Source organism: Lacerta agilis, chromosome 14 (assembly GCF_009819535.1).
Source record: "Lacerta agilis isolate rLacAgi1 chromosome 14, rLacAgi1.pri, whole genome shotgun sequence".
NCBI lineage: Eukaryota > Metazoa > Chordata > Lepidosauria > Squamata > Lacertidae > Lacerta > Lacerta agilis.
The window spans coordinates 10927035-10942715 of record NC_046325.1 but is presented as its reverse complement, the minus strand read 5'-3'; the positions used below and the strand labels follow the sequence as shown (position 1 = coordinate 10942715).

Below are 15681 nucleotides of genomic sequence, written 5' to 3'. Positions count from 1 at the left end.
AACCTTTTGTTATGCAGAAGAGGGGAATTGTGCCAGCTTGCCATAAGGTTCAAAGGTGAGAGAAGCCTGCTTGTGCTACAACCCTTAACCGGCACATATTCTTGTGTATGTATAGGAAGCGTTGATTTTGTCTCTCTGTGTTTTTTTTTTTTTAAAGGCGTTTCAGGTTTCTAGTTCTCAGAGTCACAAAGAATGTCCAAGACAAAATAGCCACAGTTCCCCCCTTTTAAAAATGTCTTTCTTTCTTTCTTTCTTTCTTTCTTTCTTTCTTTCTTATTTATTTATTGTTTTCAAGTTTATGCATTTCACTAATTTTATACCTTTCACTAATTTTACAATCATTTCGACGTTTCAGAACTTGACTTCCCTTCCCCCTCTTTCTGCGGCTCCTTAAATTTATTTTTACTATCTTCTGCATATCCAAATTAACTTAATTTACTCATTTATTAATCTTCTTTGAATATATACTCTTATAAAACTGCAGGTGCCAATGTCTTCATCTGTTTATAATTTATCTGTAATATTCAATAAACCATTTCCATTCTTTTGTAAAAAAGAAAAAGAAAAAAGAATGTTATCTGGATCTCTTATTCTTCCGGTAAGTTTCTCCATTTCTGCATATTCTGTATGTTTTTGTATTCACTCTTCCTTTGCTGGGACTTCTGCTTCTTTCCATTTTTGGACAAGTAACATTCTTGCAACTGTAGTAGCACATAGTGGTACCCAGTGGCATAGCAAGGGAGGGGTGATAGGGGCAGGGAGCCCCGTGTTCCAGAGTAGGGGGGGTGACACTCGGCAGCCCCTCCTGCCACTCTCTGCCGCCCAGCACCCCATCCGTGCTGCTCCATGGATGGGCGGGGTAGCCCCACGAGCTGCCGCTCGCCTGGCGGCCCCCCCAGTCGCCGTGGGAGCAGCAGCACTGGGCCGGATGCACTGCGCATGCCTGGAATTTCCGGGCATGCGCAGTGCATCCGAGTCAGCGCCACTGCTCCTGCAGCAACCGAACAAACCACTGAGCGAGCGGCGGCTTGTGGGGCTGCCCTGTCCGCAAAGCAGCACGGATGGGGCAGCCCCACAACCCGCCGACCTCTCGGCGGGTCGCCCGGTTGCCGCGGGAGCAGCAGTGCCAGGCTGGATGGACTGCACATGTGCGGCATTTACGCACATGCGCAGCCTGTCCGATGGGCGGCCAAGAGGCTTCCTCCACCACTGGTGGTACCTCAGTTTAAGAACAGTCCTGTTTACGAACGATTCGGTTTACAAACTCCGCAAAACCGGAAGTAGTGTCCCGGTTTGAGAACTTTACCTCGGTCTAAGAACAGAATCCGAACAATGGAAGGGCACTGGTGGCGGGAGGCCTCATTAGGGAAAGCATGCCTCGGTTTAAGAACGGACTTCTGGAACAGATTAAGAGAGATGTAACTGCAGTCTTGCAGGGTTACTCCTTGCCATCAGGATGCTAAGAAAAGTTTCCTCTGTTGATTTTCTGCTATTACTAGCATTAATTCTTGGGGGGGGGGAATCTAGAATCTGAATGGCAGAGCCATCTAGATTTGGCAGAGCTCAGAACAGGTGGGGGGGAGAGAGACAGGAAAGAGTGACTAACCGTTTAGGGGCAGATCAGAGACAGGGGTTTGTTCAAGCTTGAGTAGTGTAGCTCAGTACAAAATCTGTCTGTTTACCAGCAGTTTTTCTTTTGAAAGGAGAGACAGGGTGGTCACTTTATCAGGGATGCCACAGTGGTGGGTTTTCTTCATCGGCAGTGGCCTGGACCATATGATTTGTGGGTCCCTTTCATCCCTAACTAGAGATTTTTATGTGACTCTAAGCCTAGTGGTACCGGTATATTTCTTGCGACACATGTAATAAGAATGCAAGAGCGCAGTCACACAGCGGTAGTTTGTGTGGCTGCCAACAGGTGGCGCTGCGAACCATAGCAGCTTTGCTTCTGCTAGCCCTCTGCTGTGGGGGCCCAAAGCAGAGGGTGGTTTGAGCAAGCTATAAGGGGGGCAATTGGCAAGGGGGTTGGCCATGGGAGTGAGCAGGGGCACAGCCCCTAGTGCATTATACTGTCAACACCTCCCCCCAATCTCCGAGGAATGAGAGACTCCATGGCTTCCAGGTGCTCACCCAGGTTAAGTTTCCTTGGAATGAAGGTCAGTGGATACTGTGATGTCTTCAGTATATAGAATATAGTATACAGTATATACTATAAGATGGAGGGGCTCACAGCTTCAACACCCCAAAAGATCTTGCTTCCCCACTGGCTGCAGCACAGATCATTGATGTCTCTGTGTCTCCAGCTTCCAGCATGCTTTAAGCTCAGCTCTCCACACATATTTTTCTTCTATCTACCCGCCACGTGAGGTTGGGCTGTGTGGCAAATGGCCCACCCATTTGTTCTATGGCACAGAGCAACTCCTTTGGTTATGCTAACTTCTGGCACTGGTTGGGTGCTCTCGTACCTTCTGCCCTCAAAGAAACAACAACAACAACAACAACAACAACAACAACAACAACAACAACAACAACAACAACAATTTATTATTTGCACCCCGCCCATTTGGCTGGGTCTCCAAGAAGGGACTCGGGACATCAGACTGCAAACCTACACCAATACTTTTGTAAGACCATCATGGCTATACCTGGAGTTTTAGAAAGCAACGAATGAACAGAGAGACAAATGATCAAATATGAAAGCCTGGCTGGAGACAATATTAAAAATAACGCGAGCCACAGGGAACTGTGTGAGAAAACAGCAGAATAGAAGAAAGACAGGCTCTAACTTTGGGAAGAACTTCCTGATGGTGCCAGCTGTTTGAGAGTGGAACAGTCTGCCTCAAAAGTGGTAGACTCTCCTTTGTTAAGCTGAGGTTGGGTGGCCACCTGCCAAGGTGCTAGATTTCCCTAGCTATGGACACTGGAGCCCTGCGGAGAAGGAGAAGAAGAAGAAGAAGAAGAGTTTGGATTTGATATCCCACTTTATCACTACCCGAAGGAGTCTCAAAGCGGCTAACATTCTCCTTTCCCTTCCTCCCCCACAACAAACACTCTGTGAGGTGAGTGGGGCTGAGAGACTTCAGAGAAGTGTGACTAGCCCAAGGCCACCCAGCAGCTGCATGTGGAGGAGCGGAGACGCGAACCCGGTTCCCCAGATTACGAGTCTACCGCTCTTAACCACTACACCACACTGGCTCTCTTTCTGGAGGGAAAGAGGTGGCAGTATTCCTTAATGCAGGCAGATATTGAAGGCCCAGCCAGGTTCTTCTGTGAAATGACTGTCTGTTGGTTGTGTGTGGAGAGGGGCCTGTGTTTGGGGAAATTGATGGGCCATCTAAATGGGACGAAACTGTCTTGCGACTGCGAGGGACAAGATGACAAGCATGAAATGACGTTAGCTGCGCAGCTCATTAGTGGCTCTAAAGCTGTCAGGAAGCTGCCGGTTCCCTCTGGTCTCATAAGCAGCCTGGTTCATGCAAAGGTTTATTCTTATTCTTATTATTTTGCTTTCCCGTTTCCAGCCTACTTTCCCTTTCTTCTGGCCCCTTTCCTCCTCACCAGCTTCCTGGCGGGATCTTCGCAAGCACACACATACACAACAAAACCCATTTATGTCTCAGCAGCTGAAACAGGCTCTGCTATCCAGTATCGGGTTTTTCCTTTGCCACAAAGAATCACGGCAGGCGATTTTGACGTCTCGGCTCCCAAAGGGGGCTCCGAAATGATCAAGAGGACTAGAATTCTGAGCTGAGAGTAAACAATGGGAATTCTGCAGCCGATTCTGTGACTAAGCTTCTGTTGGGTAAATGGGTGCAATTCAAACACTTGATTTCTTTGAAGTACTGGAAATTGGAAAAGAACAGCTGAGATACTTTGTGACAATTGCGTCATGAGTTATATGGCCGTTACGGACAATACAGCCTCCCTTTTAAGCGTTTTGTCGGAATTGCTTGGTCTTTGATGTGGGACAATGCAGCAAGCTCTAACAGACGTTTGTTTGCTCCAAGCCCTTGGGATGTGAGTCACACCTGCATTCTATTTCAGGCACGGTGAATGTGGCTTGCGGGCACCAATCCCTGCTCCTTTCTTTCCCTTGGTCTAGGGCAGAGGTGGAGAATCCTCAGCCTGAGAACCACGTTCCCTCATGCAGGATCTTCCAGAGGCTGTATGCAAGTGGTGGGTGGAGCCAGAGGCGAAAGTGGGTGGAGCAATAGCTGTGTACAGGAAGCTGAATTCCAGACATGCAAAAGTCGGAGGTCTCTGCACATCAGACCTCACGGCTCTCCAACCGTCGTCCAGAAAAGCAGGATGCATTGACACAGTTGAAGGACACATTTCAGCCAGACCCAAACATTCAAGGAGGGTGTGGAACAGGACTAATGTCGCCTGGAGAGGGGGGTATCCCGGAAAGGGAGAATGGCCTAGCAAAAATCTCCAGGGCCAGAGAGAGAGAGATCTGAACGGCCAGTCAGGGCCAGCCCACCCATGAGGCAAGGTGAGGTAACTGCCTCAGGCGGCAAGATCCACCAGGGCAGCAGATGTTGATGGTGATCTCCACCCGCCCCACGTGCTCCTGATGTAGATCTTCCCTCACCCCTTTTTCTTTGGCGGGGAGCCGGGTGCCATTTTGGCAGTCAACATTTGGGCCTGAGATTCCCTCCCACCAGCCTAGGCCAAATCCTGCTGCCAGGGAATTGTAATAAACCCAGTTTAATAAGCCTGCTTCGTTAATAATGCCCACACATGGAGGCCTGAATGATGAATCCGGGGTCAGAACAGCACAAGAGGTACTTATAAGAGGGTGAAGCTGGTTCACCAGGTGGGTTGGGAGAAGAGCCGCGAGGGTCCGCCTTGGATTTTGTTCAAAATTAAAGCGTCCTCAGTTAAAACATGCAATAAAACAACCAAACAAAAATAGGGCGGAATATAAAGTAGTGCTGAGAAGAATGTAAGCGTAATAATTTCGGCTGGCCTGATGAAAATATCTCTCCTCTCCCCCTCTCCTCTACTGGTGGTGCTCTGGGGGTGGGGATGTTTCTCCCACCCCACAGAGCCAATTGCAGGGAGGGAGAACTGCTCTAGCAGAACTTGTTGCATTGGTTTGTTCAACTATTTAGTTAAATATGACTCTTCCCATTAAAACAGGGGGCAGTGAAACCCAGTTTAAATGATAAAACCTTAAGTTCAGTTTAAGGGTTTGCTGGTCTAGACGTGCATGTCTTCAGGAGCGAGGAGTAAGTGTTGTTATAAGTCTCCAGTAAAGAGTTGGATGAACGTGTAAAGTAGGCATTGGGAGGGGGGGGGACCCTGCTATGCTTTAAGAATTTGAAGGGAACATTTAGAAAGTAAAAGGCTAGGGCTTGTGACAGTTTACTGCTGCGTGTTTTATGAGGCCCGAAGATGGAAAATTAAAACAAAATCAAGTGCTCTTTTGCAATGCGGTGTTCTTCAACCTTGGGGCCCCAGATGAAAAAAAAAAGCCTCCATTTGACAGTGGCAAAGGCAAGAAAACCGAGCTCCTTTGGATCAAGGTCCTGCATGGGCCATAGTGTATCTCAATGGGCTTCCAAGGTGTTGACATTTTGAGGTGGGATTCCGTTGCATAAGAACAAATCCAAGTTGTGCCCCCCAAAAGGATTTCGCACGCTTGTGCCCCAAACCCCACTTCCCCCCAAAAAGGTGGGTCACTTCCAGCTGACCTGTTTATTGAGAATTCAACCTGATTTGTTTGCTGGGAGATCAGATGATGTCAGCTATTTTAACAAACATTCAGTCTGGGGCTTTTTGGGGTTGTTTTTTTTGCGGGGAGCTTAGATGATGTTGCATCAAGTTAGTGCTATCCCACACTTGCCGGTGCATTTTCTCCTCTCTTTCCTTATTGCAAGAAGTCCAGTCTTTTAGGAAAGCGGGTTTGTTGCACCCGGCTTTAATTGCACAACCTGGATTTGTCGCTACCGGGTATGTGATCGACTCCCACCCGCAGATTGCGACACTCAGGAAAGCACAATCAGACTTTTTACAGGTAAGGAAAGTAAGGGGGAAACGCACAGGAAAGTGTCGGGTAGCCAGTCTTTGATGCTACACCGTCTTACCTCCCTGCAAGCATATTTGAAGCAAACATATTCATTGCATAGCTGCTGGCGTCCAGCCTCTCTGCAAACCCTGTGCAGGCAAATCTGGATGAGTGCTGAATAGAACAGGCCACCTGGAGGCAACCCAGGAAGACTGTGTCCCCCCCCCCCCCCCCCCCCGCCGCCGCCATTGAATTCCACCCCCTGCCCCTTGGGGATGAAAGTGTTAATCTTGCCAGGGAGTTTTTAATCTCAAATTCAGATGGCTGGGCTGGGCTGGGCTGTGGGGAGGCAGGCAGACAGACTGACTTCCTGCAACTGCGTGAGAGAAGTCGGAGCATGGTTGAGTAACGGGGGGAGATTCCAGGCTGCCTGCTCCGATGATGGAGCTGCCGGTGGTTGTTGGAGCAGGTAAGAAGCGCCTGCTTGCTTGCTTCCTCGGCGTTTGGGCACTTTGTGAGGTGGCAGCTGCCTGTTGTGTGTCCAAGGGAGGGAAGGATGCGCAGGGGAGAGGTGGAAGACTGAATGGGTTTTTGCATCTTGCCTTATTTAAAACAAAACAAAACGTGATGATCGGTGGAGAGGCAAGAGGGGGTGGTCAGTTAGGCATGGGAGCAGCAACCCATCGTTCTTGGGTATTTATTCACCTGCACAGAATGAGGGAGGTAAATATTTGGGGCATGGGGTGAGTCCTGGATTTTGTGAAATAGCACTTTCTTAGAGGGAACTGATTAGAAATATATGCACTCACACCAACGAGAGTGTGTGGGAAGTGCGCGCATTTATACTCTACAAAAGGAGCACAGCAGAGGTTGACGGATGCTTAATTTGTTATGGCACTTTGACAGTTTATATCAAAGCTGATTGATTTCCAAGTGGGCAAGATATCTATCTATCTATCTATCTATCTATCTATCTATCTATCTATCTATCTATCTATCTATCTATCTATCTATCATATTTATTTCTTTGTGTAATGGAGGGAGAGGGGAGAGAGAGATGTATTTCACTTTTTGTTACCATCCCCGAGCTTCATCCATCCACCTGAATCGGTTATCATTTTGTATCCCTAAAACTCCGATCTGCCTCATCTATCTCATATGGGCTACGTGGATAGATAGTCAAGCTTGGTTTCGGGAGAGGTAGCTCTGAGTTCGAATTCCAGCCCAGCCATAAAGCTCTCTGCACTCCCAGCTCCACTTTCATGGAAGTAAGCCCCCACTGAATTTAGCAGGGCTTACTTCTGAGTAGGCATGGTTAGGATTTCACCACAATCTACCTCACAGAGTTGTTATGGAGCAAAAAATGATGGAGCTCATTAGAGGAAGGTGAGATAAAAATATGGTATTTCATGTTTTTGACAGGAGGAATACATAACATTCCTAGTAGCCAGTCTCATGTGTTTAGTCATCCATATATCTTCTTAGGTATGTAACTATTTAAATTTCTTCTCTTCTCCCCTCCTACCCTTCACACTTTGTTTTATCTCCAGAAACCCTTTCCTGACGTTTCTATCTACTCTATCTGACCATCTCTGCACTCACTCGCTGCAGATTTGAAATAAACTCCGCACGAATTCCAGCATGGCTGTTTCGTATTTATTAATATATCACTTGCCAGAGCTCATAGTTTAGATGGTGAGAGGTTCTTTCTTTCTTTCTTTCTTTCTTTCTTTCTTTCTTTCTTTCTTTCCCCTTTCCTTTCCTTTTGAGGCCACAATTATTATTACATCCTTGTGTTCAAAACAGTCCTTACAATAATTAATAATAATAATAATAATGGTGATGATGGTGGCAATTACATTTATATCCTACCTCTCAAAGCTCAAGGTACTAGCCATGGTGCTTCTCAGTCATATTCCCACCGCATGTTTAAAGAACATTTGAAGCACACAGATTTTGCCAAAGAATCCTGGGAACTGTTGTCTATTCCTCACAGAGCTACATACCCGAGAATCCTGGTGTGGAGGTGGCTCCCATTTTTATCCTCACAACAACCCAGTGTGACAATTCAGGTTGCGAGAGACCCAATGTCACCTAGTGAACTACATGGCTGAGTGGAGATTGGAACCTTGATCTCCCAGGTCCTAGACCGACACTAATCACAGCACCGTACGGACTCGGTGGATGATGATGATGATGATGATGATGATAATGATAACAACAACAACAACAACAGCCAAAGGCACCAACCTTGGGTCCCCAGATGTTGTCAGACTACAGTTCTCATAATCCCCAGCAAATTTAGCTGATGGTCAGGTGTAATGAGAGCTGTAGCCCAATGACGTATGTGGTCCTAAGGTTGAAGAATACTGATAACTCAGTTGGTAGAGCATAAGACTCTACATCTCAGGGTGGGTTTGAGTTAAACATTGGGTTATTTCAAAATCCTGCATTGCAGGGGGTTGTACTAGATGACCCTTGTGGTCCCTTCCAACTTGACCATTCTATGATTCTATGACAACTTTTGTCTTCTCATGAATACTTATGCACTGGATGTAGCTAAAGAAACAGATTGTGGAATTATAGAGTTGGATTTCAGAGCTAGAGCGCCCCCTACAGATGACCCTTCAGTTTCTGCCTGAATACCTCCAATACGGTGGAACCTTTGTACCCATTATTACTAAGGAGCAATAACCAAGATAACAATCCTCTGGCATTTTCAGTACTAAATTTAAGTTTTACATTTTAGAATATTCATTTAAACAACCTTAACATATCAATGACTTCCCTTCCTCTCTTTCCATGGTTCATTTTGCACAACAGAAACCTCTGCATATTTTATATAAACTAAACCCTTCAGTATTCCATTATAACATCCATCAAAACTTATTTACACTGTTGAATTTTTCTTAATGCTGCCCACTTTTTCAAATATACACAATTTCCCTCCATATATTCAATAAACATTTTCCAATCTTCTTTAAACGTATGTTCCTCTTGTTCTATTCTATATGTTAGGTCCGCAAGCTGCACATATTCCATCAGCTTAAGTTGCCAATCTTCTTTAGTTGGGACCTTGCTCTTTTTCCATTTTTTGGGATAACAGAACACGAGCAATACTATTGAAGTATTCAGTATTAGTCTGTAAGTGTGAATAAGGACCATTTGTTACCTACTTTTAATTTCTTTCCCCCAGGGCCTCATGTTTCAGACTCTCTGCACTGACGATGCCTGCTTCACCTGACTTGGGTGGTTCTTGCTGAGAACATCGTTCCACATTGAGATCTTCCACCCCAAGTTACATGCTCACTGCTCAGTTGGATTTCCCCATGTCCCCTGTCTGGATTAATACACCTATTTTTTCAACGATGGGGCTCTGCAGCCTTGAAGTACAGATGGGTGCCCTCGACAGCTTCAGCAAGAGGTGCTGATTGACTTTCCCTTACTCTCCTTGGGAGGAGTGAGCTCTCCTCTCCTCCCCTCCAAGGCAGGAGTTTGTGGGAGCAGGGAAGCCATGCCCTGCCAGCGTCGCCCGCAGTCAACCAGCAGCGACACCCCACGGGAGGACCTCTACTATCAAACCTATTACAGCTTGAGCCAACAGTACCCCTTAATCCTCTTGCTCCTCTTCATTGTGTTGGGCATCTGCGTGGCTCTCATTGTGACTTCCTTTGCCAGTGGCCGGGTAAGCATGTTTGCAAGGAGGCAGAGATGGGTTGCCTATGGGAGTCAGGACAGGGGAAAAATTTCTCCCACAAAAGGCCACCAACGGGATGACTTTCAAAGAGGATTAGACAAATTCACAGAAGATGTGGATATCAACAGCTCTTGGCTCTGATCATTTTGTTGTACAGGTGAAACTCGAAAAATTAGAATATCGTGGAAAGGTTCATTTCTTTCAGTAATTCAACTTAAAAGGCGAAACTAATATATGAGATAGACTCATGACATGCAAAGCGAGATACGTCAAGCCTTTATTTGTTATAATTGTGATGATTATGGCGTACAGCTGATGAGAACCCCAAATTAACAATTTCAACTTTGGGGTTTTCATCAGCTGTATGCCAACATCATCACAATTATAACAAACAAAGGCTTGACATATCTCGCTTTGCATATCATGAGTCTATCTCATATATTAAACTCCAGTAGCTAATGAAAACAATTGCTTACATAAATTGATTTTTCCACGATATTCTAATTTTTCGAGTTTCACCTGTATGTCCTTTTTCGGAGGCATTATGCTTCTGAATACCAGTTGCTGGAAACCACAGAAAGGGGAGAGTGTTGTTGCATTCAGGTACTGATTGTGTCCTTCCCACTGTTGGCCACGGTGAGAACAGGATGCTGGACTAGCCTGATCCAGGAGTCCTGTTCATAGGTTCAATCTAAGAACTTGGTTATGGGTGGGAGAGCTTGTGGTCCTCCAGATGTTGTTTCAACTCCCATCATCCATGCTGATGGGTTTTGGACCCTAGGAACATCCAGAGGACTACGAAGGTCCCCCATCCTTAGACGAGGCAGTTGGGAGAAAAGTTTGGTGGAGGGACCATAGCTCAATGGCAGAAAGTCCTCAGTTCAATCCCTGGCACCTCCAGTTCAATGGATCTGGCAGCAGGCAATAGAAAAAACAGAGTAGATCTTGGTGGGCAGAATTCAGGCTTGCAAGATCTTTTTTGGGTCCCTCCAGACACCCTCTTTATTTTCCATGATTTGTAGTCATGATGGTTCCAGGAAATATGTCATGCTGCTTTCATTTATTATTATTATTATTATTATTATTATTATTATTATTATTATTATGTTTATTTTACAACACACATATAAAAATGCACAATCAAAAACAAAAAACAATGAAATACAAATAAAACATAATAACATATGCAAACTTACACAGATCAAATAATCAACAGTATATATATATATATATATATATATATATATATATATATATATATATAATATTTCAATTCTTCTTTTCTTCCAATTGACTTCCTTCATCCTCAACACGGTTTTGTTTTCGTTTTTGGTAAACTGTCTCCTTAGTTCATTATTACCCCTTTTCCTTTCTATTTTTAGCTTTTATACTATAATTTATTTTGCAGAAGTTAGTTGAAACAAATCCAAGTATTAATTTGAGGACACTGCCTTCTCAGGTGTTCTCTATGTTTATCCCATGGTTTTTTGAAATTTTTGCTTGGGCTGACCCCTAATGGCTTCTGTCAATCTAGTCAATTCAATATAGTCAAATAATTTTTCTGGCCACTCTTTTTTTTGGTCCCTATTGTTTCTTTCCCCCCCAATTTTTGCCAATTGGTGTTCTCGCAGCCCCTGTAGCATAAAGGAATTATTTTCTTGTTTTCTCTGGCTATATCTGTGTCTAATATCCCCAGTAAAAAAGCTTCCGTTTTCTTAACAAAGTTTTGTTTGAACGTTTTCTTTAGCTCTTCACACACCGTGCTTCCATGCTGCTTTCAGTACCATTTGTGCCTGCAAAAGTTTTGAGGCAGACAAACTGCTTCGTTTGCAATCGGCGCATGCCCCATGGCTTCCTGCTGTAACCCTCTAACATCTCATATCATGAAAGATCGGTATTGTTGTTGTTGCCAGTCCCACTCTGGTTGCACTACAGCTCTCGGCACTCTTAACAGACTACAGCTCCCAGGATTCCCTGAGGGGAAGCCATGATGCTGCTTTAAATATGCGATGCAGTTGGGGGCCTCGTTTCCCATCAGTGCGCGTCCTGCAACTTTCTGCTGAAATCTTCCTGGGCTTTGGGAAGGATTGCGCCAGTCCTCTGACAGGATGCTGGAGCCCTGCTGCCTCCTTCCTAAAGTTTTGTTTTGTTTTTAAAAATAAGAAGTAATATCTTCTCTTCTGTGGTCTCCTCTGTCACGCAGCCTTCCTCTGGGCCCCAGCCTGCTCTCTTGGAGCGCTAGCCGCCATGGAGTAGGCTCGGGTCGGGCCTGGACTCGGCCACATGTCCTTGCCCTCCCAGTGCTCTCCTACGTCTCCTCCTCAGCAGTGGCGCCGGCAGTGGCCCGTCAAGGTCGGGGCTCCCCTCTTTTTTCTCCTTCCTCTTTCTCTCTATTCCTTCTCATTCTCTTCTCCTCCTTCTCCCTGCGCCGGCTCCGGGGCTTTCCTGGCCCCAGAGCGCCGCTGGGCAGTTGGCCGGGCGCTGTCGCTCCTGGCTCAATTTGGGTCACGGGAGGGGGTCACCGTCCCCCAGTTGGCATGCCAGGCATCCCGGTTCCCCCTCAGCAGTGGCAGCGACAGTCTCAGCAGCCCAGAGCCAGCCTGGTAGCGCTGTTGGCTCTGGCTGGCTTCAAGAGCTGCTCGCCGCCGTGGTGTCCACCATTTTGCCTCACTGGAAGAAGAAGAAGAGTTTGGATTTGATATCCCGCTTTATCACTACCCGATGGAGTCTCAAAGCAGCTAACATTCTCCTTTCCCTTCCTCCCCCACAACAAACACTCTGTGAGGTGAGTGGGGCTGAGAGACTTCAAAGAAGTGTGACTGGCCCAAGGTCACCCAGCAGCTGCATGTGGAGGAGCGGGGACACGAACCTGGTTCACCAGATTACGAGTCTACCACTCTTAACCACTACACCACACTGGAAGTCCCCATATGACGTGTCTTGTGCCGTTGAACCAATCACACAACATTCATTCCCTACTAATAAATCTGCAACACTTAAAATATAAATCTGGGGATGTTAAATGAAATCCGGGGACATTCCGGGGACGGATTTTGTCGGGGGACAGATTTGTAAATCTGGGGACTGTCCCCGGGAAACGGGGACATCTGGTAACCATACTTTAGGGGACTAGCCTAGTCCCCTTAGTCCACTGACCGCACACCATTGACACTGAGATTCAGAGGAGAAAGCTGACAGGTTGGGCCAAAGGCAGGCAGTTGTGGAATGGCATATTGAAGTGATGGGCACTGTTTCCTTTGCCCTAATGGGCCAGCCTCCATTGAGCCGTAGCACAAAGTCCAAACCGCCAGCTGCACCTCTCTGTTTGCTGCTGCGTTGCACATACAGAGCTGCATTATACTGTGCCTGAGCACTCCTGCATCTGCCCGGGAATTTTGTGCTCCATTCAGAGTCTGTAGCACTGATGTCCCCCATCCTGGTGTCCTGACCTCCAACAGGGGATGCTAGCCTAAACATGGTATTTTTCTTTTTTGTGTGTGTTCAAAGCATTCCCTCTACTATTGAGCGCAGTGCCCCCCTAGTGGTAAAACTCAAGCCAATGCCGCAAAGCCAGGCAAACAGAATTGCTCGTTTAATTCCCATTCTCTCTCTCTCCAGGATTTCTCCTCCAACCTGGGCTTCCTGATTACATTATTCGTTGCCCTGGCAATCTTCAGCCTCATCCTGATCCTCGTGTGCATAGAGAGCTTCTTCCAGCAATGCACCCGGGTCTTCTCTGCCATCATCTGGACCTGCCTGATGACCATGGGCTATGTCTTTGTCTTCACCGGAGGGGTGGTCAGTGCCTGGGATCAGGTGAGGGGCTCAGGCTGCGTCCTTCGCTTGCCGGCCTGAACCTTGAAATGAGGAATAGGAGGAGCCTTCAGTGCATTGTCAAGAGCAGCAGGGCACTGTGGGAAATGTAAAAAGCCATTCAGTCCTATGGGGAGGAGGCTTCATGGCAGGTACCAGTGCTGGGGACCCAGCAGATACCCGAAGATGCTGGGGGGTGGGGTGCTGGGCGGTTTGATGCTCAGTCTGGCCAGGATTGTGCCATTTCAGAATTCAGGTGTCTGCACTCTGTGGGTTGGGTTGCACAATTGAATGCTGCGCCATTTAAAAGTAAAGAAAACTTCTTGAGTGTGAAAATAATAAAATAAAATAAAAAAATTCCTTCCAGTAGCACCTTAGAGACCAACTAAGTTTGTTCTTGGTATGAGCTTTTGTGTGCATGCACACTTCTTCAGATACCAAGAAGAAGTGTGCATGCACACTTTAGCTCATACCAAGAACAAACTTAGTTGGTCTCTAAGGTGCTACTGGAAGGATTATTTTTTATTTTATTTTGTTTTGACTATGGCAGACCAACACGGCTACCTACCTGTAAGTGAAAATAATACTTAATCCCAGACCCTTGGTCTCTCTAGCCAGGGTTGTCTTAAGCATATGTGGCACCAGAGTACAAAGATCTGCCCAGTGCCCCCCCCCCGGTTGCCCAGTCCCAGGCATGCAGGAGGGCAGAGCTGGCCGGCCGCTTTAGCATCTCACTGGCTTGGGCACTCCTGAACACATGGCGCAGAGCCACCCGCAGCAGAAGAGCCCGCCACGGTGCTTCAACCAACAGGCGGGCTCTTCTCCGGACTCAGCTCTCGGGCCCCGCACTCTTGGCCTGGCGCCCCTGAGAGCCTGGCGACCGGGTGCCCCACACCCTTAGCGCCTATGGGTAAGACGGCCCTGCCTCTATCTCACTATTAGAAACAACAACAGACAGTCACGGTATCCGTACCTCAGAAAAAATACAAAACCGTGTATATGGTACAGCTGTATTGGAAGGATGGGAGTCTGAGGCACTGTGAATAGCTGAGTTATGTTTTCTTTCTTTGTTCTGATTTGATGAAAAGTCCAGACCTTGAAGAAACCGTTGGTGAAACGGGAAGTTTGAAGCTAGCCACCCGTCGGGAGAACACACCTACATGTTGGTGGGACTCTGAATAACCTTCCCCAACATTGTGAGGATGGACCCACGCGTCTGATAGACATTTGCTATACCATCTTCATCATTATACTGAACATTATATGGCACTTTGTATTTTTGCACTTTGTAATTGCACTTTGTACTAGCACTTTATGATTTAAAGCATTTAGGTTTGCCTCTGATGAAATATTTATAAATGCCCCTTGCATTAAGATATTGTCAGTTTAGTTTCATGTTTATGCTATTCTTCCAGTGATATACACGGTTTTGTATTTTTTCTATCTCACTATTGTCTGCAATGGCTGACATGGACCCTCCGGGGTATCAGGCAGGGAACATTCGCAGCCCTTCTTGTAGATTGGTGGCTGATATGGGTAGAAACAGATGGATATTATGTTCTTTACAATGGGTCTGAGGGATGCTTGTTCCAAAATCAGCACGAACGTGGCAGAAAGCATTTAAGCAGATTCCCTGACCCCCAATTTTCTTCCCCCGACTAGTGGAATTCACACATTCCTAATTTCCCTCCCGTCACAAGGAGAACTGACGCCGTGTTCTTTCCCCCCCAAAGGTCTCCTTCTTCCTCTTCATCATCTTCACTGTCTACACCATGTTGCCCGTTGACATGAAAGATGCGGTGGCTGCCGGCTTGGTTTCCTCCCTCTCCCACATCGTCGTCCTGAGCGTCTACCTCTCTCTGGGGCACGGCTCGCAGTCGGAGCTAGCGCTGCAGGTAAGTGGGGCCCTGTCACCCCATCCGTGCTTCGCATCACAAGGCGGGCCGATGGGACATTTCCTGGGAATTCCTGTTCATAGCTGTCAACTTTTCCCTTTTCTTGCAAGGAATCCTATTCTGAATATGGGAATTTCTCTTTTTAAAAAAGGTAGAAGTTGACAGCTATGTTCCTGTTGTGTGTGGTGAATTCCCTTTGAGGGACGCTCGCAGCAAATTCAGGATGAGTCTGACCTCATTCAGTAATGCATTACCAGACAGAG

General features: G+C 46.7%; 1 protein-coding gene across 4 annotated transcripts in view; it reads left to right on the top strand.

The window, feature by feature from the left end:
- Positions 1-15681, top strand: part of ADCY4 (adenylate cyclase 4) — a 74006-nt gene that overhangs the window by 8656 nt on the left and 49669 nt on the right. For 2 of the 4 annotated variants that reach the window (XM_033169579.1, XM_033169575.1), the window contains exons 1-4: positions 6378-6482; positions 9210-9698; positions 13329-13526; positions 15257-15418. In XM_033169579.1, the coding sequence (XP_033025470.1) occupies positions 9528-9698; positions 13329-13526; positions 15257-15418 (531 nt within the window). In that variant the 5' untranslated portion in view covers positions 6378-6482; positions 9210-9527. Of the gene's footprint in view, positions 1-6377; positions 6483-9209; positions 9699-13328; positions 13527-15256; positions 15419-15681 lie in introns of those variants that run through there. The other 2 variants (XM_033169577.1, XM_033169578.1) reach the window with 2 other exon arrangements.